General features: G+C 34.5%; 1 protein-coding gene across 3 annotated transcripts in view; it reads right to left on the bottom strand.

Moving 5' to 3' along the window:
• LOC111418103 (paired box protein Pax-6-like) overlaps positions 1 to 26,365 on the bottom strand; it is a 48,926-nt gene that overhangs the window by 11,003 nt on the left and 11,558 nt on the right. For all 3 annotated transcript variants that reach the window (XM_071199839.1, XM_023050553.2, XM_071199838.1), the window contains exons 2-3: positions 15,701 to 22,649; positions 14,263 to 14,499 (exon numbers count right to left, since the gene is read on the bottom strand). In XM_071199839.1, coding sequence (XP_071055940.1) covers positions 14,263 to 14,499; positions 15,701 to 15,896 — 433 coding nt within the window. In that variant the 5' untranslated portion in view covers positions 15,897 to 22,649. The remainder of the gene's footprint in view (positions 1 to 14,262; positions 14,500 to 15,700; positions 22,650 to 26,365) is intronic.

Here is a 26,365-nt window from a genome sequence, read left to right as displayed (position 1 = left end):
AATAAACGTAGACACGGTCTCCATCGCGTGAGACATTGGGTTTGCATGTTGGAGCTTGGAGCCATGGCTGGAGGCTCTCGCTACTTGGAACATTCTAAATGCATGCGATAACAATTATAAAGCCTCCTCGTTCCTAATCCAGTGGGCACCGGCAGCATTTAGCTTTTCCCATCGAGGGGCTCCCATTTATGGAACCGCCCCGCCTGCAACCAAACATCTCAACCATCTAATTATAATTTGTCCTATAAAAAGTTAATTTTCATAAGAAATTTTGACGCTGCCGCCAATAAACCTGCCTTCGGGTCGACTACTGACGTGTTGACAGTCAATAATTTTCTTCGGCTGGTTGCAACTTTGGCGTGAGCTTATTACAAACCACCGTTCCAGGTCGGCCATTATTAATTCAAGGCGTCGATAAATAACGCGGCGGGGATAATTTGCATTCGAAATGCTCGCTCGTGTACCTATGGAGATTTAATTTTCCCATTATTAATACACAATGGACGACCGACCGGTCGATACCTAATTACTCGATTCCGCGGAGTATGAATCTTGCATATCTACCATGTGTTTAATTGAATCAAATTTAGAAGCACCAAACCATTCATATAAATGACCTAATAATACTTTGTTAGGTAAAGCAGATATTTATAGCCGAAAGCTAGATTTTTTTAAATTCTTGTTAATGCTGGTTGTAAAGTCGTATAATGTGAGGTAACGTATAATGTGAGGTTTGTGGCGTCGCCGTACGTCGGTCGGTGGCGTTGCGGTCGCGCATGTGGTTGAATTGACCGGAGCTTAGCGTCACGCCCGTTCCGAACCTGGCAAGTTATCATTGTGCAAGCATCGCACCTATTACTTATGCTGCCAAGGACCGGCAGCAGACCGTTGGACATGCGATACTCATGGCACAAAATGGCCGCCCAACCGACGCTCGCACTTAATACCCATCTCTAATGACCGGCATTATCATATCCCGCCATTATGATCCAATGGGGATTATTTATTCAAGCGCGCCCGACGTTTGATGTAATTTTACCCCCCACGCCCATCGATCAGAAGTTTTCAAACTATAATAATAATCAATATGTAAAATTGCATCCAATATACATTGAAGTTTTTCCTTGACTGCATACATTAATACAAATATAACGATTTTGTATTAAACACCGAAGATAAATTAAAATGTCAATGAGTTTTTTGGGGGTGCCTATACCTTCATAGTCAATAACGATAAAGTCCCGGTGCCTTTATAGTTATATGTTAAATTTTTCCATTTTCGAGATAGAAGGTGTTCAGATTATGCTTTAAAATACGTAATTTTAATAACATATCAAAGCATTGCATTAAAGAGAAATTTGTAAGAGAGCTCTTTAAATAGACTATAATTTTTTTAGTATGTAAGGAACAAATTCATCGCGCAACTTACAGAATCGTTGTTTTACCAACGATTTTCAAGCTAACCTAACAAAACTACTCCAAGTAGTACCTACTCTTTAGCACACTTTACAAATCTCTATTGCCACATCGTATTCTGACAACGTTGCAAAATGTGTATGAACACACCACAACTTGGTATATTTCTGGGCACCAAGTCATGTAAGAATTTTCTGGTATCTAAGCTTTTTGGTCTACGCAAGATGGCAAATATGATGCCAAATACTTAAAGTATTTTAATAAAAATTAAGCCCTATTTCTTGCCTATTCGTGTAATATAGTGTTAAGCTGAACACAGAGTTGAATACGACAGGCAACACTACATATAGGGTATATATTATTACCATCAAACTACACGCTGAAGGAGAAGAGACACAAATACAACATTAATACCATACAGGCATCGTATCTTCAATGATCACGAAGGCCTCGAGAAATAGATAATAATAAGTTACCTGATTATTATATGTAATATTACCATGATTTAACTTCACCCGAAAGAAGAAAACCAAGGTAGCTTACGGCCGAGGCGTTATCCTGATCACACTTTATCTTTAAAGGTCTCCATTGTACTACTTCGCCCGTAAGCAATCTTTCTACAATCTCACCACCATTAGTAATCATTTACACGGTAAGACCAAAATGTTTCATCATTACCGGCAAAGAGAATGAAGTCGAGGTCACTTGCGAACGAGGCGCTACTTCAATTGCGCTTTATCTTCAAAGATCTCGATTATAGTACCTCCTTCACAAGCAACGTCAATTAATCGTTTACTATCAGCAAAAATACATCTTTTCTGCCTTAATATACAATAATTAAATGTATTTTTAAGGTTCTCCATTGTAGCGCCTCGGCTACAAGCGAATTCGGGTTATAATCTGGTAAGCAGTAAAAATACATCTTTCCCGCCTTAGTATACAATAGTGGTTTGTATGGTAAGATCAGGAAATTTTATCGTCAATCTGAGGTTGCTGGCGGTCCAGGTGCGACTTTAATCGTACTGTAACTTTAAGGGAGTCTATTACAACGCCTCCGCCGTACAGTGGTAGGAAATCAATGTCTTGCAGACCAATAAGAATTCTAATTGCAATGTTGTAAATCTTGAATTTAGTGATGTGATAAGATTTGTGCAGAAAATATGAATAAATTTTGTAAAAGATTTTTGTGATATTTCACGTAATAGAACGTTATTGCTTTTACCACTGTCATTCTGCAAAATTTGTACGTTGAATAAGTTGGTGGATTTATTGAAGTGCCAGTTGAGCACAATGGGTACTTAAATTTTTAGTAAATTTGGAAAAAATATCTTTCATATAGTTTAATGTGTTCTTCTTTTAAGTCACCTTATACTCTTAGCAAAAGACTGGATAGTGATTCTGGCCGACTAGATACTATTCACGGAAGATTAGCTACCGCTTGCAGAAGACTAGATATGTTTCCAGAACACAACTTGCTGCTTGCAGTAGACTAGATAGTATTGGGGGAGACAAAACATTAGATCTTCCTTATAGAAGATTAAGCACTGCAGACAAAAGACTAGATATTACTAAAATGAGGGTGCGGCAACATAACTTCCTTTTTTGAAATGTGCGCCATTTAACCAGTTGATTTCGTTGCGGAGCGCTAGTGGTCTCGTTCGAGAGGGTGGACTATAAAGTTTTGTTCCGACAAAGTTCAGACGCCATCATGCTTTGGAACGGTGAGGAGCGTATGTTTTCCGTTGAGGCCTACTTTTTGAGCGGATATTCTGTGATTGCAACCCAGTGCGCCGTTCGGAATCGCTTCAATTTAGCCGTGTACCGGTGTCATTGTTTTCATCACTATGTTTTTTAAAACAGCTAGACGTTGAAGCTGATCTTATGTAAAAAGTATCACGTACGATTCACGGAATCCTTGAGTGTTTTCCACGAAACCCCAAGGTTCCGAGGAACACAGTTTAAGAAACACCGCATTAGAGCATCTGAGAACATTGAGGCAGTATTGCGATCACCACGGCTAGATGAGTTGGGACATTTCTTTCCAACAAGGTGGTGCAACGGCTCACACTTCAAGAGCATCTATCTCTATATGAAGGAACACTTCCCAAAACGCCTAATCTCAGTTAGGGGCGATTTGAAGTAGCCGGCCCGGTCTCCCTATTTGTCTCCTTGTGATTTTATCCTATGGGGTTTTTTGAAATCCCGTGTTTATGTGAACCGTCCAAGGAGCCTACAAGATTTGAAAACCAACATCCAGGAAGAAATTGCCAACATAACCCCTGCTATACTGGCAAGAGTTATGAGTCATAACTTATGACAAACGTCAAAAATCGGTTTACTCATCTGATCTTCAAAACTGTGTAAAACAAAACTTTATGTATGTGCCTATATTATAAAAAACAAATCAAAATTTTCTGATTCATACAATAGGTTTTATTGAGTTTTGAAAAGAGGAAGTTATGTTGCCGCACCCTGTAGAACTAGACAGTGCAGGCAGAAGATTAGATAGTGCTGGCAGACAGTACATATTAACACTACTTTACAAAATTAGATGTGTTATAACAAACTGATAACTTCTGAAAGATATGTGTTCAGAATTAAAATTTATGTACGGAAAGCAGAAACGAAGCCAAAGTCAAGATAGCACCGAAAGTGCATATTAAGATGTAGAAACTACTTGGTTACAACAAAACAGCACAAATTATCTAATGCCTTGCAATTTGTCGTATTTATGGAACATCGCTTCTGCTATTCTAACATAGAAAGACGTTTTAAGAATTCAATGTTTGTAAAACTTTACAAACTATAAAAATGATATCTGAACATGAAGCAACTTCATGAGAAAAGTGTATAATTTCAAAAGTGGTTGTTTAAAATCAGTTATTTCATATTTAAAATACAAATATATAAAAAAAATCCATGGAATGGACCCAAATAGTGTATGTAATAATATTTACAAAGAAAAACCATTACAAGTAAGTGTAGTTCTTTATCATGATAAAGAAGGTTTATGTCAATAGGCATTATTGAAGTTTAAGTTTCACAACACCCCTCGGCAGCTATTGGTTCAACAGTTCCTGTAGAACTTTTTGGTTTAGACCAAGGAAGGGGAGATCGGAGGTAATAGAGGAAAATTACATTTGATATAAAAATAGATTTTAATTTGCATTAATCTAATTAATAACTTATAAGTACACCTCAAGCTGAGTTTATATACACCTACTTATATAAATTTGTAAAGAAATAGTATATAAATTGTGAGATAATTGGGTTTCAATTGTAAATATAACTTTAAATACTTTGATCTTGTCACCGGGCGGTTTCTCACAGATCTGGTAAGCGATCGTTTCTCGGAACAGTACTATTATCTATAAGCAGCCCGTAGCGGACAATCGTACCATTTCCACGACATTGATTTCCACCAGGTGCGTGGTGCGACGGTAACGATACAATAGGAACAATCAACACAATTGCGGTTGCATCTCGCGTTTAACAAATATTTATTTAACAGAGCCGTGTTTTCCATCGAAAACTCTCTGGGAACCACCGCGGCGGTAACTACTTTAAACGCTTTAGGGAATCCATTCAGAAAACTTTTATTTTTTTTTGAAATTTTTTTAAATCTTTAATTTCTTTTCGGTTCAGGATTTGTCGCGGACACGGCGGCGACGACGGTTTTCTAAACGTCACGGACCGTTCGATTAACTCTAAACCGGGCGAAAATCAGATCGATAAGCCGAGACCGAAGTGGAAAAGGGAAGCGGCTGTACGCGTCATAATTCAATTACGACCTGTTTATTTTATTTGTGTGAGCAGCACCGTCCCGTTCTAGTTACTGCTCTGAAATGCGAGCTAATGGCTCGCCTTTTGTTATCCGATTAACCCAAATGCAAACGCCATTTGTAGCGGCCTGTTGTTTAGATTCGCGAGAATCGCATTCGGTTAAGTAACATAAATAAAGTGTACTCTTACGATAAACGCGGACTCGTTTACCCCGTCTTATTCCTACCCCGTGCGAAAACACCTGCTGTTCTATTCATTTCTACTTCATTTATTCAAGACACATCCCGAAGCGCAAAAAGGAGAAAACCCCCCACATTCGCAGACAGAGCGCAATTACAGAAATGATAGAGTTAAACCGGGTCACTCAGCGCATATGGCTTTTAACGTTTATTGAATATACATGGCTCACAGTTGTTCAGTATCACGTTATTAGCAGTATTTACGATTCACTTTCAAAAGATTATTTTTATTGCTAATATTTATAATTTATCTTTAACATCATATCAGTATAACATTAAAAGAAAAACATTTTTTCAAAGAACATACAAGCCAATAATACAGTTTCATTGTATTGGTCAAAATCATCAAAACGATTAAGGATTGAGAACCTAAAAAAGTTTAATTTCTTAATTCCTAACCGTTTTGGAAAAAAACATCTTTTGCATTAATCACACTCAACAAATGTTAAGTTAAATCGACGATTTTTAAAAATGTACCATTGTTCGCCCTGGACAATTCAAATTCGGTTTAATTTAACCTCAGATGTATCTTTATAACCTTTCTAAAGTTTTATTTCTTAAATTGTAACCGTTTAGGAGAAAACAATTTTTTTCTTTAACCTTACTTTTGATAGTCATCAAACCAAAAAAAAATCATATATATCAAAAGAATTGATCACAATCGAAACTAAAAATTTGTTATAACCTAATTTCAAACGTTCCTTTACAACCTCAAAAAGTTTAATTTCTTAATTTCTAATCGTTTTGGAGAAAACCTTATTTTAACTTAAAATACCAGACTATATTCTTATGTGATTAAAGCAAATCCTTTTACAGCTCACTCACCTGTTTATATTTTTAAATATGTTTTGCTAAATATGTAGCTTATGCTATAGTGAGTAAAAATCCTTTAAAAAATCAATTCATTCACTCCCTTTTTTAAAGCCAGATCATAAAATACATACCTTAGCAGATAATTTTTGTGACCGCGTTTGAATACGCGTAACATTACAGCCTCCACCACAAAATTCTTTAAGCCATCGAAGATCCCAATTCCAGCATACAAAGATCCTTTTCTGTTCATTTCATGAATGTTGGAAAATAGCAATTGATTTCTATTTCTAGTAACATGATGATGCAAATCTCTTGTTTGTAAGGGATCATCTTGTACTTTAAAGATTAGAAGAGATACTTTAAACATATAGATATTAAGTAGAATATTTTATATTTTAAGGTCTAATAACCCCATATGAATGTGTATAAAATGTTGAGAGTGTTTAATAGAAATCCATAACCTTGCAAAATAACTTACTAATCAGTTTCTAAACACAAGATTTTTTAGCATTACTCCAAAGAAGGAACAAATAACATTAATCCTAGTTGACCATACATTTTACTTAGTATGTGGGAATTATAAGCCTTGATCAATTTCATATTAAATCTAATCCGTTTCATTTGGATCAACTCGACTTTTGAAACGGTAGTAATGATTCTTTAAAAAAAAATGAAACGTAATTATATAAATTTGTATTGAAAAGTCTCCTACACAAATAGCTATTTTTTTTTAAATGAATAAAGCGTTACTTTCCTTTAAATTTATTTATTTATTTAAAAATTACATGCTCTGTTTATCGTAATATCACCTAAAATGTATTACAGTTATAGGAATTTAGTGTCATTTCAATAAATACAATCCCTTTTTAACGTCAATCATCGTTTTACGTCTACAAGTAAACTTTTAAGAAGTCATCGGCTGTCTACTTCTCCTCTTTATTGTTTTTTTGTCGTCCGAATCGTTGATGCAAAATAAATTTTAAACGCAAATACCCGGTCCACTAAATCGTGACGAATTTCGCGCTCACTAATTCGGTCGAAAAGACCAGTAGGACATCGGTGTCGGTTTACTTCTTATTAAACGATGCGATCTCTCTGTCTTTCTTTTCGTTTTGAGAGTGCGGTTTTTTCGGGGGACCAGGAACGACTAAAACGAGAAGAGGGACAAATCCGTTTACGAACGTCCTCGTTGTCGTCGTGGTTCTCTCGTCCTTTTGGGGCGGCTGCTTGCGTTTCGGCCGGCGGCCTCGATTTATACACTTTATAATCGCTGAGGGTATAATTATAATCGGTAACAAATCTATAGATTAATCTGGCCCGATTAGGTCGGGCCATTTATTATCGCCGCGTCCGAATGGCTTAAATATATACCGCGGCCGTCGGCCTGTTCGCCACCATAAATTTCGACCGCTTTTCACCAACAATTAGAGGGAAATTTATGGGCCGCGTACGCGCCTTCGCGATAAAGAGATATTATATTGTCAGCACCGGACGCCAGCAGACGGTGAAGCAACACTCACAGAAGAAAAAGGCACGACAACCATTTATAAAAAAAGGTTTTTGGTTAACGTTCAACACTTTTTGTTGAGCAAGAAACACAATAATTATTTGACCCAATTTCTTTTATCAACCGACAGTTCATCATCGACAAGAATAAAATTATTATTATAAAGAACTCGTTGCGTGAAGTAACTTTTTAGTATAAAAGCAAAATTTTGTAATCTTGTTGTGAATTATACCTATTGTGATACAGGGTGAGTCACAATCAATTGGAAATCTATAATAACCAAGAGACACCGAAATAATTGATGGTTTATCCCAACATATATATCTTATATTTTAACATAACTATTTTATTACCTCAGCTTATATAACAGATATACGTTTCAGAATCAATAAACGTTTTAATAATGTAGTTAATAATACTGATATTTGTGGGATTCAAAACATGTAATGGCATAAAAAATATACTAAAATTGCTCTTTATGTATTGATACAATTTTTTTAATAATCGATCTAAAATTACTTAATTTAGTTTTAAAGTAAGTCAATGACTTGCATTTGGGGTTGTAACGGATGATATAAGTTCCAAATCTTGGCCTATCCCTTTGTTTTAAACAACAGCTGTGCTTGAAATTTTACCAAGTTGAAATAGATACAAAATGTTCTGCATGAAATGAAGTGGAGTTGGAAACTCTTCATCAATATCTTGTAGAGTCTGGATTCTCAGAATGCTTTCAAATTCATGAAAGAGATGGTCTTCGATTTGTATATAATTTGTGATAATCATCTTGATCATTTATGTGGATGAAGTAGATCCACATGTATGAAGTAGAGGCGCTGCAAGAAACAAATTTTCACTGTTTGTTGATATGTTGGGCAAACAGTTGATGAGGCTCTATCCGTTTGCTAAAATTCCGGAATATGTCAAAAGCTTTTGGTGAAATCTCGATACTAAGCGAAGATGATAAATGGAATACACGCATATTGAGTAACGAAGGGATCGAAGAGATGCAAATGGATGCAGAATATGTAAACGTAAAGAAGATATAAGGAGATGGAAGAGGTGGTGGCAGGTGGTTAATGAGAAAATTTAATGGTTTTGATCAATTAGGCAATCAATTACCGATTTTGTTAGAATATGTGGCATTAAAAACACGGCCAAAATTTGTTCTTAGAACTAGACGGCAGATTTTAATATAAATGTGAGAGATTATCTAAACTCAGTGATTCAATAGCGATGGATCAGAAGAGGAAGCCTATTTCTATGATCAGCCAGATCCCCACACATAACTTGTTTGAATATTTATTTATAGGGGTTGTTAATGGTGTTTCAAACTCAATCTACAACCAGACAAGACATGGAAAATAGGATTCGGAATGCCATTCACAAACTAGCAAGAGCAAAAATTTAAGACGCAATTTTTTCCACGCAAGAGAGGCTCCAGCAATGGATAGAACGTGATGGACGGCAATTTGAATATATAAGAAGGCATTAAACAAATTTTTAGAACCCCGAGATATTTCTTTAGGACAATTAGTAGTAGGAGTTTTGCAATTATTATGTGTTTAAAATTATGTTTATAATTTATAATTATGGACTTAAAAACAATAGCATGAGGAATGCTCTCAAAAGTGAGGTGAAGTATCTTCTAAACTAAGGTACATAAAATAACTGATCGAAATCCATTGAATTATCAAAAAGAAAAGAAAGTAATACCAATAGATTTAATTTTTCTAAATAAATTCACAATATCTATTGTAATATCAGAAAATGCCCTCCAGTGCCAATACACTAACTTACCATCACTACAAGTAAGGTAGGATTTGTAGTCCAAGAAAAGCTCTTTTCAACGATACCAAGTTTATTAAAATCCGTTCAGTCATTTTGAAATTATTGGCATTTGTTTACAAACATTTTCGAACACCCCCACTAGTTTATTTTTAGAGATAGGGCAAAAAGTGTTTTAACAAAAAGAATTATAATTTATACAGGGTGATTTATTATTACATATTATTACATATGATAGCTAATTAATCATATTTAAATTACCAAAAAAAAAATGTTAATGAACATATGTCCAACTTCAATTATTTACGAAATTATAAAACTATTTTAATATTGTTCAAAATAGCCTCCTTCTGCTAGAATACATGCTTCACAACGACGAATTAAAGAGTTCTTCAGCCGAATTAAAATGTCTGGTTGATTTCTTATTTCAGTAGCAGCCATTTGTATTCTGTTTAATAACTGTTCCCGTGTGTTAATTTCCACTTGATACACAATTTGTTTCATTTGACCCCATAAGTAGAAATCCAATGGATTAAGGTTGGGGAATTTAGGTGGCCAAGCAAATGGACCATTATTACCAATCCACTTGTTTGGAAAATATTGGTTTAACCACTCGACAACTACTCTTCCGTGATGAGGTGGGGCACCATCGTGCTGGTACCACATATTTTGAAGTACATTAAGAGGTATATCTTCAAGTAAATCAAAAAGTGTATTGTTAAAAAAAATCTGTAAATTGCCATTCACAAAATGCTAACCGTTACTGATTATCTCCTGACTGTAGAGCTTGAACATTCTTTTTACGATACGGATGAAGGACTTCGCGCCATGCAAAATTTTGACTTACATGTATGTTGTGTGCTTTTTTTCGAGTACTGATGGAAGGATCATCAATGACAGCATTAATTACAGCTTCTTCGTCCTCTACATTAACTACATGCGGCCGAATAGCTTTTGCTGGAGCAGGATTACCTGTTCAAAATCTTCTGAAAGAATCGCTAAAAACTGAATAATATGGCAAATGACGCTGTGGAAATCTTTCTTAATATTCTCGTACTGATTGTCGAGCATTTCCATTGCAAAAACCATACACGAAAATTATATCGGCATACTCTTCAGTGCTATAAGCGTATATTTTCAGTTTCTTCTTGTATGTAATAATTAAACCTTACAGCAAACTGACATATTACAATGACAACTTTGTTTTTGTTGAATGTTTGATTTTACTGACTATTAATAAATTCGCTGCAGAAAACTTTAAAGTGTTATAATTTCGTAAATAATATAATTGAAATAGAACATATGTTCATTCACATTTTTTTTTTGGTAATTGGATTAGCTATCATATGTCAAAGTTTGATGGTGAGCTAATAAATCACCCTGTATAAGCTTTAAAAGTCATATACCCTTTTTTAGCGACCATCTTAGAAACCTGAAAATAATTTCCAGGATTTTCTCTTAGTCACTTTAGTTATTAAATTTTTTACCGCAAGTCTCTACAATCAGTAGTTTCCGAGCTACAGTCCTTTATACCCTACACAACGCGCTTTCATTTGTCCCGATTTTGAGCTAAGTTGCCCCAGTTCTGCACCTGCAGAGGGCTCAAATCCTCTCTATCATTGGCTATCCATCGTCCTCTTGGCCTATCTCTTAGTCAACGGAACTCTGGTATTTAAATGAGTACCCATCGCGCCACTCTTTCTGCCGGCATTTTGCATACTTTTCCCAGCCATCTCAACCTCTGGGCTTTAATCCATGTTGATAGTTATGGTCCTTCCTGCAGTTCAATTATCTCGTAGTTCATTAATTGTCTCCATCCTCCCAGGTTTGTATCATATTTTAGCCCATATATCCATATATTTTTCTTTCAAATCTATGTAATAACCAAATATAGTCGATTTCTTCCCGACCGTCCTTACTCTTTTTCAACGTCTATCAGTATCGTTGTTGATATCGCAAAAATTTATTTCCGGTATATCTCACCGTCGTTACTGGTGTATCTCAACGTTCTGCATAAGAGACTATATTTAGTCTGGATTACTCAATACTGTCCTGACGTTCCTCATTACCTTCCTCATCATATATGAATATGATTCTTAATATCGCTAAACATCATCCCTGCTACATATATCTGAACACCATTATTGATGTTTCCTTTCTTTAACATAGTCTACAACATCCCTTTGCATTATTATAGCTTACTAGTGGACGTATGAACATCTTGTACAGCTTAACTTTACAGCCTCTTATTAAAAATTTGGACCATTGTAGTTTTCCGGGTATCTAGCTCAATCATATTTATCTTCTAGTTAGAAAGAAAAAATCTCCAAAAGCTCATAAATTATAGATTTCGGTATTAAACTCAATAATAATTGAAAAACCAAAAGGAATGAAGAAAAATATTTTATATATAACTTGTTTATAATGAACTAAAAAGACATCATTCATTGCCATATAGCTGTGATCATTATCTAAATACAAAGCATAAATTCCCAAAATCCAAATGAATGATTTTTGTTATTAAAGTATCATTAAGATCATAATACAAGAACTAGAACCAAGATTGAAAACATGTTGCGTATACAAATTGATTATAATGAGCCATAAAAACGTAATATGTTAAAGATAATTCATAGAAAGTTCTGAATTTTTATAAGCATTACATGATAATTACTTATTCATGTTACTACACGGTTGCATTTCTTCCAATAATCAATTACTTGTGCTTGACTGCAATTATTCTTTATTTTTCAGGCCCTTGTCATATTTCCCATATTTTGTTGTAATATCGAAATTAATAAAATATATCCAAAAACAGATTCATAACACAAGTTGCAGAATTAATTCATTTAGCATTTATTGAAATTTTTTGGCAGTTATTTACTAAGTCTCAAAACAATATAAGTAACCACTGTTTATTTATTAAACGTGTGTGCAAAATATTTAATCGAGATTTAACAGTACGTTAACCGGACAGTTTCAATGTCAAGTTGTGTAACGCAGTATGATAGCATTTTGTTAAGTTAATAGTGCCAATCGAGCATTAGAAAACCGAGTTAGAATGTTGTTCTAACCATATTAGCCATATTAATGTTGTCATACTTAATCATGGTTTAACATGGCGTTAACCGGGCTCTCTCTTTTTCGTTACATAACATAAAGATATTTGTTACTCGTGCTGAATTCGGTAAAAACTAAACCTAGTAATATATTGATAACGTCATACAGGTATTTTAGTGTTATGATTCACCCAGTATGTTATGATTACATTTCTTAATCACCAAATGGATATGTATAACTCAGACAATTACAAAAAAAATTCATTGTTAATGGTGGGAGGTGCGTTTATACAAAACATACGTCTGGTGTCCTTCAAATATGGTGGCAACCCCCCGATGAAAGGACACCGGATCCCCTCGACCCCACCGTCCGTGACCCTGCACGTCACACATGTAATTGCCGCCCTACACATAACCAACATGTGTCGCCTGCATCATGCGATTGTTAACTGGTGTCATCGCTCCGTGTCCCCTTGTATTCTTCTACCTTATTTTGTATTTTTCGACTGGCGCAAATAATTAACCGAAAGTGAACAAAAAAAAATAATAATAATTTTTTTTTAATTTAAACTTGATGTGACCGCAAAATGCGTCATGGCTGAAAGAAATCGTCGAGATCTCGAGTACTTTAAAGTTTTGTAATTTCTTATGAGAACGTTTCTATTTAATCGAGAGACATTTAATAGAGCCGTATAATCGAACGGTCGGCCGAGAGACGATATTGTCGTTAAATGGTGATTATTATTAAATCGATAATGGCAGTTTAGGTTACACAGCTCGGTAGATGTCGCGGGGAAAGCGGTATTTGCCGGCAACCTGAGGTGTCGCAACGTTGCTTCTGGTCGCGGCAGGAATTAATTCGCTGTAGTGGCAGCACCGAGCTCCTCTCAACAGACAGATAACGTCGCTAATAACTATAATGGCTGACTTAGATACAGGCGAACGTTGCAATTATTTCCGTGCTCTCCAACTCGATTAAATAAATTAATAGAATAAATAACACAATTATAACGATATCTTAGAAAGCACTATGATGAATTAACCAATTCCGTTAACAGTAAAATTCCATAAATTCAATAAAAATTGATTTAGTTAATTAAACCCAATTTTAACGGAATATTTTTTATTTATGCAATCATAATAACATGTCGTCGAATTATTAATTAAACCCAACATCCTGGTAACCCGAAAATTACAACGTCCAAGACGCATTTTAATCTTATCTTTAGACGGCGTTTCCATCGCTTTAGGGGTTTAATATCTCAAAATCACGGGTATAATTATGCCAACTTCTCCGTCTCCTCGTGTATCATCAATGATAAAAATTCTACCACTTGGATTAACGATAAAGAAGCTCACGATTTTTACCGGCTAGAAATTATGTTTCCCAAATAACTCCTTTTGGTTTCCTGCGTTTGTTCCGGAGCGAACCATGACGGTTTTCTGAGGGGTATATCTTTAAGATCGATCTAGAAACTTATTTTCAAGCACGTTTATTCGCTTGGATAAACGAATGTTTTACTAAAATCGGTTATTATTGTTTGCGAACCGACCTACAATTATGTAAATTTTGTGAGTATAGTGGTATTATCGAAAACAGTGGATCGAAAAGATAAAGTTTTATTTAAATTTTTTTAATTTGTACTAATCGATCACTCACCTAATAATTTTGTGACCGCTCCCTGCTGTGTGAGCATATGTTGAGCAAGATCGTAGTGTCTCAACCCGAATCTGGAGAGCTCCAAAAAACGTTGTTGAGATACCAAAGAGGCCAATGGGTGTCCAGGACCTGTCGCTGCATTTCCGTACAATTCCCTTAAAGCCGCAGGTGCCAAAGATGTGGGTCCACTTGTTGCCGATGTCACTGCCGTACTGGTGATTGATGGAGACGATGCCACTAAAAACAGAGAAGATTGTTTTACAAGATTTTAATTTGTACAATTTTTTTTTCCACAGGTGTTTAAATCAGTTTTTAATTTTACTAATTTACAAATTAACGATGAACATATGCGTGTGTAACCAAAAACCGAAAGCCAGATGGAGCTTCCGCTAATGAATTCAAATTTAATTCGCCGGACGTCGGTATCGCTGTAACCACATGTAATCGCCGTTTAAAAAGTCATAATTTACCTGGCGAGGAAATAATCGCGTTACAAAAAGCAGCAGGACGTTGGACTCTCTTGGTGGCTATCTTAATTTTTCGGTTATGTAAATAACCTTTTTAAGTGGTCGTTCGGTTAATTTGGGGAACGACGTTGGCGAATAATGTAATTGAGATGTAAATCGGTAATTAACTCGGACGTGATTGATTATACTGGGAAAGTTCAATGAAATTAAAGCCATCTCGTTAAGATAAAAAAAAATAAAATCTATTAATTATATTTCAAAAATGTCATTTAAATACTTACTAATCTAACTTTTTAAGATCGATTTATATGATCAATTGGGACATTAAGAATTAATCCAATTAAATACTGAAAACTGAAAATCGTTTTAGAGCCGGACGTTTAAATGTTAAGCTGAACAAGGTGCGTAAATATGATTTTAATGCAACCCGGAGACATAAACGAACGAGGCCAATTAATAAAACGCCGCTAATGTTGATAATTGAGTGAATTATTGCGAGAGCATTCGTCATTAACGGCCGCTTAATTACCGACCGCGAAAAAAAATACATAAATCGACTTTATGTCCGTTAATTCGCGTGTAATTGAAAAGCGGCGTAATTACCGTTTTATTACCACTTTTTAACTGGGTCTTGGTGCGTTTGATTTTTCTTTACAAATATTTATAATCAACATACATTCATTATTATGGTACCGATTCGACGACTAAGGACGATTGTGAAGGCAAATCAACAACATTAACATTAATTTCTTACATTAATAGTCATCAAATGTAATTGAAGCAATAAATAATTCATTTATGGCAATATCGATTTTTCAGCTATTTAAATCAATTCAAGATTTAAAGTGTAAAAATTTAAAAATATTGTTTTATAGCAATTATAGGATTTAAAAATCATTTTCAATCAAAACTATTAAAGTATTAAAGGATGTGTTTTTGTAAACAATTAAGTTATTTATAAATTTTAATACCTGAAGGTGATAACGATAAAGCTGTTGGTAAGACGCTGGGCGCTGTGTTTGATGCCGGAAGTCCGACGGGATCCATCTTCCAATTGACAATTGCGGATCGCGAAGGAGTAACCGGCACCGGGCAGCAACCGGCAAGTCCCGGAACGCCGGTAAAATCGTTCCCGCCGCCCAGTGGGTTCCCGGTGGAGATCAGCATCCTGTCTCAAACGTATCGAACGAAAAACGCGTCTCACCCGCACCACAAACCATTTAGATTTTCAATCCTCCATCAACCACTGTTCCCAAAAGAAAAAAAGCTTTTTCTTTAAGTTTTCACACTCGATATAATTCTTGATGTTGCCGTTTTAATGAGGATTCTTGCTTTAGAATCTGGTTGTTCTTGGAATTCTTGATGATGACGATGACTTGGATTAAAGTTTTTTTTTGAACACTAAAGTTAAGATACACTAAAAAATCTGATAAAAAATTGTTTATCGTCCGTGAGAAAAAGGAGCAATGAGCAGCACCTTCTCCGCGACCTCTTCTTCAAGCCTAGCGCCAGGCGAGCACGACACTGAATGACTGCGCAACGCTGCCGCTCTCTAGACCGCTACCTGACAGCTAAAAGCGTCGCTACCTCCGCGCTTTGGTTGGCTACCTGTGCCTACTTAATAGGCAGGCTTACAACTCTGTGGCCACTACCTTGTGCTTACCCTCCCTCGAGCATTTACCATCACTATCTCACTCCTACTTTCAATTTTTACCATTTCTTCTTACTCCAACTAATGCGACTCTTCCTCTAACTCCAACTCTAACTTGGCCCCCGCAGGTGTCGGCGTCGTAGGAAGAGGGCCCCCCTCCGGTTAAAGTGAGGCGGCGAATCGCGGAGGTGTGCCTCGGACTGCCTCCTTCTGGTTCTTATGTATGCACATTAGGTGGAACTGTTGCTACCACGTTCCTTTTTCTAAGTCTTGAGGAGGTGACGTTGGATTCAAGATAATTAAATTTACTTTCTGGTTAAGTATCAGATTAAAAAATTGATTTTATTTTATTCTGTTTAATTTAAATAATAAAAAATTATTCAAAATCACCCTCAATTTCAATCCCTACAAAACAAAAAATCACCCTCACAAAAAATAATTAGATTCTTGATAAAACGCATTAAACCGAATCGTTAAAATCCATTACGGCCATATTGTCTCCATTAAAGCCTTATACGATTTCCCCATTTCTTTCCAATTACACTGTCGAAGGTTTGAAATCAGATTAAAAACCAACCACCCCCGTGGTTCTCGTCGTCACCGGTTAATTTTCGTCCTTGTTGTACTTATGACCTTAAAGCATGGTCTGGACGTCGCCGTCCTCGTCTACTCCGCGAGCTTTCGCCTTTCCTGCGGTTGTGGTTTTATTTTTCATTGAATGCCCATTGCGCGTGTACCGATGACGACGTCTCTTTGGACTTTTTGTGTGGCGGAAGCTTCGAAGCTATTGGCTGCGAAAGCTTTGTGGGGCTCCTCGTGCCCAATGGTGACCCCGTCCAACTTCCAATCAATTCTTGTAGAGGTGGAGCTAGCAGGAGAGACCACTAAACCAGGCACGCCCAACAAAATATTTTCTACTTTACTTATATTATAGTAGTATCTTAATATCAAGAAGAAGAATTAAATAGAAAGATTTTGATTTAAATCAATTTGTTTTTGTATTCATTAATTTTTGCGATATTTTTTTTGATGGATCATAAAAGCTTTTCTTGGTATGATCATAAGCAATATGGCTGCGTAATATTTCATAACGGCGCTACACGCTGCGGTAACATTATTTTAGAATTTGAATAAGTGCCAGATAAGGCGAGTTGAGGGTGGGTGCTCTGCGCCCAGGGCCGGATTTGCATAATAATATAAATCGGGGTTAATGTGGCGTGCGTGCGCCGCGACGCCGACGTCGCCGGCCAAGCAGCAGGAAAACCGTCGACCACCGGCCGATAAGCTCATGCCCTCCGCACGCCGCCGATTTGCATATTTATTTGCCGACTTTTATTCCAACCTGTATCGACCGTCGCGATGTCGACGTAGTCGTGTCAAAGAAAAATTACTCCATATAATTACGTCATATTTATATCCAACTTTAATAATCACCACGACCTTACTTTAAACTATGTAAAAAAATTGTGTCAAAACACGATTTACTTACCTACATTGTATGCGTATACTTATATAATACTTACCTGTATCATAAAAAATAAACTCGTGGAAGAATGATGGATGATTTCCAGCTACAACACATTCCATTAGCTTTGGAATATTACACTATAATTGCACAATTAATTTTTTACGAGAAGAATGAAGGAAATTTAACATTAACATGAAAGTAATTAATACATACATTTTATTTGATTAAATCAGAACTCAGAATTAGGTAAATATCAAAAATTAGAAATAATAATGAATGTATGAAATAACTTTGATATTATAACAGGTTTGTGAGATCAAAAGCTCCATATGATTAAATGATGAGTGATATTGTGGAATATGAAGTAAATTGACTGTTATTCAAAATGGGTTCAATAAATGCCTGAACAGAAATTTATAATATCTAAAAATCCTCAATGTATTGAAATGGCTGAGAAAAGTAGTGCAGCATTTTAACAGCTTAAAACTAGCTAATAATATTCAAAGCGGATTTCCAAATATAGCGTAAAAAATTTGTGAGTAAAGTGATTTTTAGATATTCTTGATCAATCAGAAATCACAGTGTTAAATATACCCGATGTAGCTGCTATTTCTCAAAATTATGTTTTTCAAAATCACCTTTCAGATTTGAACAACTTATTCAGTACTCATGCAAGCAGTTTAAAAACTGGAATAATTCTAATTCGTCAAGTCGTTCCTTTATTTTTCATTTTCATGGCAAGGAAGTCATAAGAAACAACAGAATTGAAGAAAAAATTTTCAATGCGATGCCAAAACTTATATTTCTTAATAATATTTTAACTCATATTTTACAGATTGCAATGTTGTTTGGTTTTTTTATTTCTGATAAGCTAAACGTTTGCAATCGTGGTCATCAAAACACTATTTTTTGAAAATGAATGGCTAAGTTGCCGTATACTTTACCATTTCGGACTGCAAAAATTGTAAAGTGTGCTCAAAATATGAATAAATATGTGGTTAAAAGTTCGTAGTTGTATATTTACTTGATTTGCAAAAAAAATCCCAAAAAAAGAGATAACCCCTTTAAGCATGTTGATTTTCCAAAATGAAAATTGAATTTCTGTCATATTATGTACTTGAATCACCATCCAAATTTGTTTTAAAATCTTTATTCAAGCTGGCATCTAAATCTCTTTCTGCGAAAATGCTGTACCTAAATTGTTTACCAAATGGAATGTTAAATCTCATTGTAATCAAAGAGTTGAAATTATCTGAAGATTCAAAATCTCTTTCTAATATAAAACTCTATTCAATCATCGTTAATCTTTCTGCAAACTGAATTTCAAGTTGAAACCTGAATCTTTATGTATTTAGCTACTTGAATAATACTTAAAACTGGTTTCCAAATCATTTTCCAAAATAAAATGTACATCTTTTTGCAATCAAATATTATATCTTGCTGCAAACTGATGTACTTAAACTGGCGCATGAATATATGCAATAAGTTTTCTTATCAAACTTAATCCTAGATAAATTTAATCTTTCTGAAAATGGATTTTTAAACTGAAATCTCAATCTTTACTGTTTTGATGCTTGAGTAATCCTTCTTACTGGTTTTCAAAATGTTAATCTTAAATGACAATCAAATAGAATTTAAATCTTTTTATAAACATATTTTGCAACTGAAACATGAATCTTTATGTATTTAGATACTTGAGTAACCCTTCAAATTGGTTTCCAATCCTTGTTTAAAATTTTACTTCAAATAATTATAAAAATGAAAGTTGCCAAGTACTAAAAACTGAGGAGACAGCGGAAAAAATAGAAAAGTAGTCAGAAATGTAGTATTTATCAAACCATTTCATTTGGTAGCTATGGTATTAAAATATCCTAACAGGTGCAAAATGTGATTGAAATTTCTTGGTTGGAACAATGTAATCGCAAGTCATATTTTTCGAAGAAATAACATCTTCCTTAACAGATTTCCCAAGAAGAAGCTACTTAGATAATAAATATACAGTTTTACAAATAGAGATAAAAGAATAATAAGATAATTGTGAAGACCTTCAATATAATTGGTGAAAGCGAATATGGCAGATGCTCAAACTTAGCTTTTGTTATATTAGCTGCAATACCGAGAAAAGATTTTAAATGAGAAATTTATATATACCATTAAGTTGTATCTTATGCATAATGAGTGTAACGACTACGAAACAATACTTTATTAATCCTATACTTAATTAATTAATTTCTATATTTCTCAAGTAAAAACATAATTGAAATGAAAATTGTGATTTATTATTCGGAAATTCCTCGGCTCCATTCTTAATCATGGTTATTTAGTAATTTTGTTGAGGTTGCATGACAATTGTAAGCATATTTCCATAATCAGTTGGGTTGGGTTGGCGTTTTCAGTCAATTTGATCAATGTAGATATAACTTTGTTGTTCCCTCTTCAAAGTTCTGGTTTATCTTATACTAATAGTTCAAGAAGAGGTTCACATTTTAAGAAATTTTGGTTATTGGAGAAATTTACAAATATTTTTGCCAAATTCTACTCCTCATAAAGTTGTCTTAGATTGCTTTCCTGTGTTTTTCTTCTCATGCAATGCATATTTCCTCATGTTTTTAACCACTTCTTATATTCCTCTTTTCCAAATAACAAAAACTATTTGATGCAGACATTATTTTCTCAACAAATTAGTGACAGTAGAAGACACCTTGCTAATTTACTATTACTATTTTTTTATTACTCTTTTTTTAGGTTGTTGAATATAAACTCATTTTCTGTTTTGAAATGAAATTTAAAACAAGCAGAAAGCTAATTCTTAAATGCATTAAATGTCATCTTCTGCAAACTGACATAAAATTAGGGCATAAATTGTACAATTACAATTTCAATCAGACACTTAATTTTATCTGCAAACTGATTTTTAAGCTGAAACCTGAATCTTTATGTGTTTAGATACTTGAATAATCCTTAAAACTGGTTTCCAAATCATTTTCCAAAATAAAATGTACATCTTTTTGCAATCAAATATTATATCTTGCTGCCAACTGGTGTGATTAAACTGGCACATGAATATATGCAATAAGTTTTCTCAACAAACTTAATCCTAGATAAATTTAATCTTTCTGAAAATCGATTTTTAAACTGAAACCTCAATCTTTATCCGTCTTGATGCTTGAGTAATCCTTCTTACTGCTTTTCAAAATGTCAATCGTAAATTGCAATCAAGTACATGAATCAAATAGATTTTAAATCTTTCTATAAACATATTTTGCAACTGAGACATGATTTTTTGTATGTTTAGATACTTGAGTAACCCTCCAAATTAGTTTCCAATCCTTCTCTAAATTTTACTTCAACTAATTTTAAGAAGCATTTTAGAAAAATGTAAAAGTAGTCAGAAATGTAAAATTTATTAACCCATTTCATTCCATCCTGACAGGTGCAAAATGTGATTGAAATTGCTTGGTTGGAACAATATAATCGCAAGTAACATTTTTTGAAGAAATAACACTTCCTTAACAGATTTCCCAAGAAGAAATAATAATAGATTTTAATTGAGAAATTTATATATACCATTAAGTTGTATCTTATGCATAATGAGTGTAACGACTTGTATCATTTATGATACAAGTAGCAGTTGTCATAAAAACAATACTTAATTAATCATATACTTAATTAATTAATTTCTATATTTCTCAAGGAATAAACATAATTGAAATGAAAATTGTGATTTATTATTCAAAATTCTCGGCTCCATTCTTAATCATGGCTATTCAGTAATTTTGTTGAGGTTGCATGGTAATTGTAAGCATATTTTCATAATCAGTTGGGTTGGGTTGGTGTTTTCAGTCAATTCGATTAATGCAGATACAACTTTGTTGTTCCCTCTTCAAAGTTCTGGTTTTTCTTATACTAATGGTTCAAGAAAAAGTTCACATTTCAAGAAATTTTGGTTATTGGAGAAATTTACAAATATTTTTGCCAAATTCTACTCCTCATAAAGTTGTCTTAAATTGCTTTCCTGTGTTTTGCTTCTCATGCAATCCATATTTCTTCATGTTTTTAACCACTTCTTATATAACACGTTTCCAAATAACAAAAATTATTTGATGCAGACATTATTTTCTCAACAAATTAGTGACAGTAGAAGACACCTTGTTAATTTACTATTACTGTTTTCATTATAAGGTTCTCAGTTGGGCCCTTAGTAAAGAGCGGTCTCGAAGAAGAAGGATAAACGCTGAACGCTGCCGTGTCGATATCCGGACAGAGATTTACGCCGTTCAAATTATCGGGCCGCTAGTCGAGACCATTTCAAGCGAAACTTTACCTAACAGAAAAGGAGACTCGGGCTGCTTTTCTCCGGAGAAGACCCGGAGTCCGGCCACTGTCTTCGACTACTTACACAAGCGTCACTTTATCCAGCGCCAAGCCGGCCGCAATCAAGTGAATTTATAGTAAAACGTACGTATATACACGGTCTGGATTTTTTCTTTCGGTTTAATTTTGTGCTGTGTGGGTAGAGAAGTCTCAAGTCACACTGTTGTATTCTGAAGAAGAAACTTTAAGTATACAACCTACTTAAACGATGAAAATATTTGTTTATTTTTTAATGACGCTTCTTTCCAATTTAATGACGATTCTTTTCGTGTAAATAAGTTTTGAACTTAACGGTTGTAGCCTGATTTAAAGTGGTTTTTGGGTCGGTGGACTACGATTAGGTTAAATGTTTTCCAAACCGAAAGATCGGTTTTATCTTTTGGACGTATCTTCGAAGAGGTCGTCAGGCAACGGAAACGGCGACACCCTGAAACAACGCGAACATTTTTAAAACCTGATGACTCTATTAGTCTGCCTACTCCGGTTGATTTTATTTCATTAAGGGGCGCCGCACTCTCAGCACCACCCGCCCAATTCGTTATTTACGACCTCATTAAACGTTATCTCTTAATAGGCAATCAGGAATTCATCGAATCCCGTATGGATTTTACGAACAGACGCAAACCCGTATCCAATTTTTAAAATCATTAGTCCAAACTAAGATAAACAACAAAAAAGTTTAAAGCCACTAAATAGGGTGCTTAAAAATTTCTTTTGCGGTAAAACAATTTTTTGGTGCAACATGATTTCTTTTGTACTAAAAAAATCGCGTGATGCCAAGAATAAAGAAAACGGAAACCCGGTAATCAAAAAAAGAAACCGTCATTTCAAAAAAAAAATCTATGAGAATTGACTCGTTTTAATAGACGCCTTTTTGAACGGCTATTAAAAACTAAACGACCGAAAAGTATCTCATCCTCCAAAATTTGTGGCTTAGGCTATTATTTTCACACGATGCCGGCAATATTTTTTTTCTTTTCTATACACAACTTTAATTTTAACCACACGCATCACATCCATTTTAGAAAAATTTATTTTATAAAGAACTGTTGGAACTTTTTTATTGCTCGTGGTCGATGGTAAAAATGCAAAAAACCAAAATAGCCCAGTTTCGCGCACGCAATACGGATAAGATCTTTGAAAATAGGGCCATGCGAAGGTGGAATTAAAACGCTATTAGCACGTGCCGTTTGACAAAAAATAAACTAAAGAAAGAAATCCGGGAAAGAAGAATTCATGAAGATTAGAGTAATTAAAGATCTAAAATGCGGATGCTAATGGAGTTTCGGTTTCTAAATATTACAGGTTTTAAAAGCACGAAAACCTTCATGGTATGTTATTATTAACATCTTTAGGTCAAATGGGAACAGATGCCAGGTACAATTTTTCATTCAAGTTCCAACGAAAGGGTGGATCTAGATTTTTTTTAAATCTTTTTAAAGATTTCTTAACGTATGATTGTTAAAGAATTCCATTGAATTTGCATCCGTTCGTAAAACATATGGAAAATATATCTATAATATTTTAGCCTATTATTTGAGTCAATTTGAAAATTATTTTAAAAACATTGATTTTTGAAAAAATACGTATTTAGTTGGGTTGATATGTACGTGTTTTCAAGGTATATTTTTTACATCTTATTCTCAAGAACAGATGTTTAAATATAAAGTTTCTTTCAATTCCTAACGGAAAGAAAATAAGGAGACTTGTTTGATGTAACATTAACAAGGTGTAACACCTTTATAATTACTAGCTAATTTAGTTAATATCCACCAAATCAATTATCTTAATGTAAATCACTGCAATATCAAGATTCACTAATAAATTAAAGCTTTCTAACAATTCTTACTAAAACAATTAAATTGATTTGTGATTTGAACACTGCATTCGTACAAATTGGGTTTGTTCTTTAAGTTTGTGATTGAAATATTACAGAATTCATTTAAGACCATAACTTTACCATTAAGAAAGCATATGCGATAATAGAAGATGCTAAAACATTAATTATCTGCTAAAAATTGTGGTTGAATTATTGCTTTCAAGGTTCCATGTGCAACTTGGCTATAATGTGAATCATAAAATTATGTCTACTGTGGATACAACACCTCTATCAGAAATAACTATGAAGCTTGTTTTAATACTGGAATGGCCCTGATGACCCAATGAAATACCCTGGAAACCGATAACACCATTAACCCTAAAAATGCTCCTGGAATTGGAAATATTTTACCTGGTTTATTAAAAAAAGAACTTTTAAAAAAGCAATCATTATATTGACATAATGGTTTAATGCCTGGTTGAGACGGAAGAATGTCCTGTACTGTTTTAACACACTCCCATTACACTACAGCCCATTGTGAGCCTTGGCCTATTGTACAACACTCCTCCATTCGACTCGATTTTAGGCTAAATTGCCCCAGTTCTACATCTCAAATCCTCCCTAACATTGTACATCCATCGCCCCCTCGAGCTTTCTCTTGGTCGACGGCCTACTGGTGTGTGAGTGAGTACTCTACGCGCTACTCTCTATGGCTGGCATTCTACACACATGTCCCAGCCATTTCAATCTCTAGGTTCTAATCCACGTTAATAGTTCTGGTCGGTAGTTCTGTTACCTGCCATATCAAAATTGCTCGAAAAATGATTCTAAAACGTCTTAAACCACTAATCAACATATCAGATTTGCAGTTTGGGTTTAGTAACCGTTACACCAATTCTGTACTAATCTTACAGTTTTCCTAGACGTTTCTGCTATACGCGGCCACTGACAACTACTCAACCACATCTTTCTGAAAAAGAGTTTGGAGTGTTGCATAAAGAGCCATACTTAACATTCGAACCAATTTTGGGCTGAAGTTCCAAAAGGAAACGTGTTACGACCATTCCTTTCTATACTGTATTCCGCAAAAATTATGCCAAAACTGCTGTACTTGGATAACTCAAATGAAGTCATGGAAAAATTTCTAGTTATAGTTAAAAATATTCATAAATAGACTAAATAAATTAAAAAAACAAAAGCAAATAAACAGCAACCTAATTGTGCCTCTTAAAGGATGTTTCATTCCTCAAACAGAATTAGCAAAATATACGGTCTCCACCATGATGACAGATTGGAATGAAAGCATCATGATAGACAGAAAGTTGAGCAGATTAAACTCAAATGTAGTCAGTAGATGCTTTATCAGTTCAATCTCGTATTCAATACAAATTACTAAGACTGATTGCTAATGCTTATCGTTATGTACAAGTGCTGTTATCGGTGTTTTCGATACACATTAACCTCGCAAAGGCTAAAAATGTGTTCAGAAAGCAATCCATTCAAAAAGAGTGTTCAGTTTTCGCCAGGTTATACATACAGGATTCTTAATTAAATGTTAATAACTTAACTTCATAATTAGGTGTTAAGAATTACCTTAATTAGTACCTATACTCAAAACCTTGAAGGCTTTTGACCAAAGTATCTATGGTTACTTAGGTTGACTTAGTTTGTCAGGTATTATCAAAGTGGCAGAATATCTACTTTTTGATTTTCTTAAGAGTAATGGCGATGCTGTTCACGAAGAAATATTTCTGTTAAATGTGTATTATTTAACAGCATTAAAGACTTGTGGCAATCTACTCAAAACGACATCTTTCCTCCCAACGATTTTTAGCTTGCAAACATTTTATAGTGAACGCCACCTTTTAGTTATGTGATTCGATGCTTTTCCTCCATCCTATTTTCCTATATCACCCTATTTTCCCCTATCTTTTCTCCTACAAGCTACACTCATATCATAATATTAGCTCTTAATTTAGATATTCCACAAGTATCTACGTGATGTGTAAATTAACCAATGGAACTAACACTATATCATGCAATATAACAATATTTCGAACGCAGAACCTAAAGAAGCAATTAAACATGAAGACAAATCATTTGATTGGTCTAAAAATTAGTTACATCTAGATACATACTAAATGTAACCGATGTGGTATCCGATTTTACTACAAACTTGAGCACATTCAATGGAAACTTTTACATAACTCAGCAGATCTACCAAGATATTATTTGAAGAGAGTTGATTGACACTGAAAATGTAGTAAAGAAAATTGCAATTGGTTTGCAAGAAGTAGCAAAAGAAATCGTTTACGAAGTTTGTA

Source organism: Onthophagus taurus, chromosome 11 (assembly GCF_036711975.1).
Source record: "Onthophagus taurus isolate NC chromosome 11, IU_Otau_3.0, whole genome shotgun sequence".
NCBI classification, from domain to species: Eukaryota; Metazoa; Arthropoda; class Insecta; order Coleoptera; family Scarabaeidae; genus Onthophagus; species Onthophagus taurus.
The sequence above is the reverse complement of the archived record's forward strand: the minus strand, read 5'-3'. Positions and strand labels throughout refer to the sequence as shown.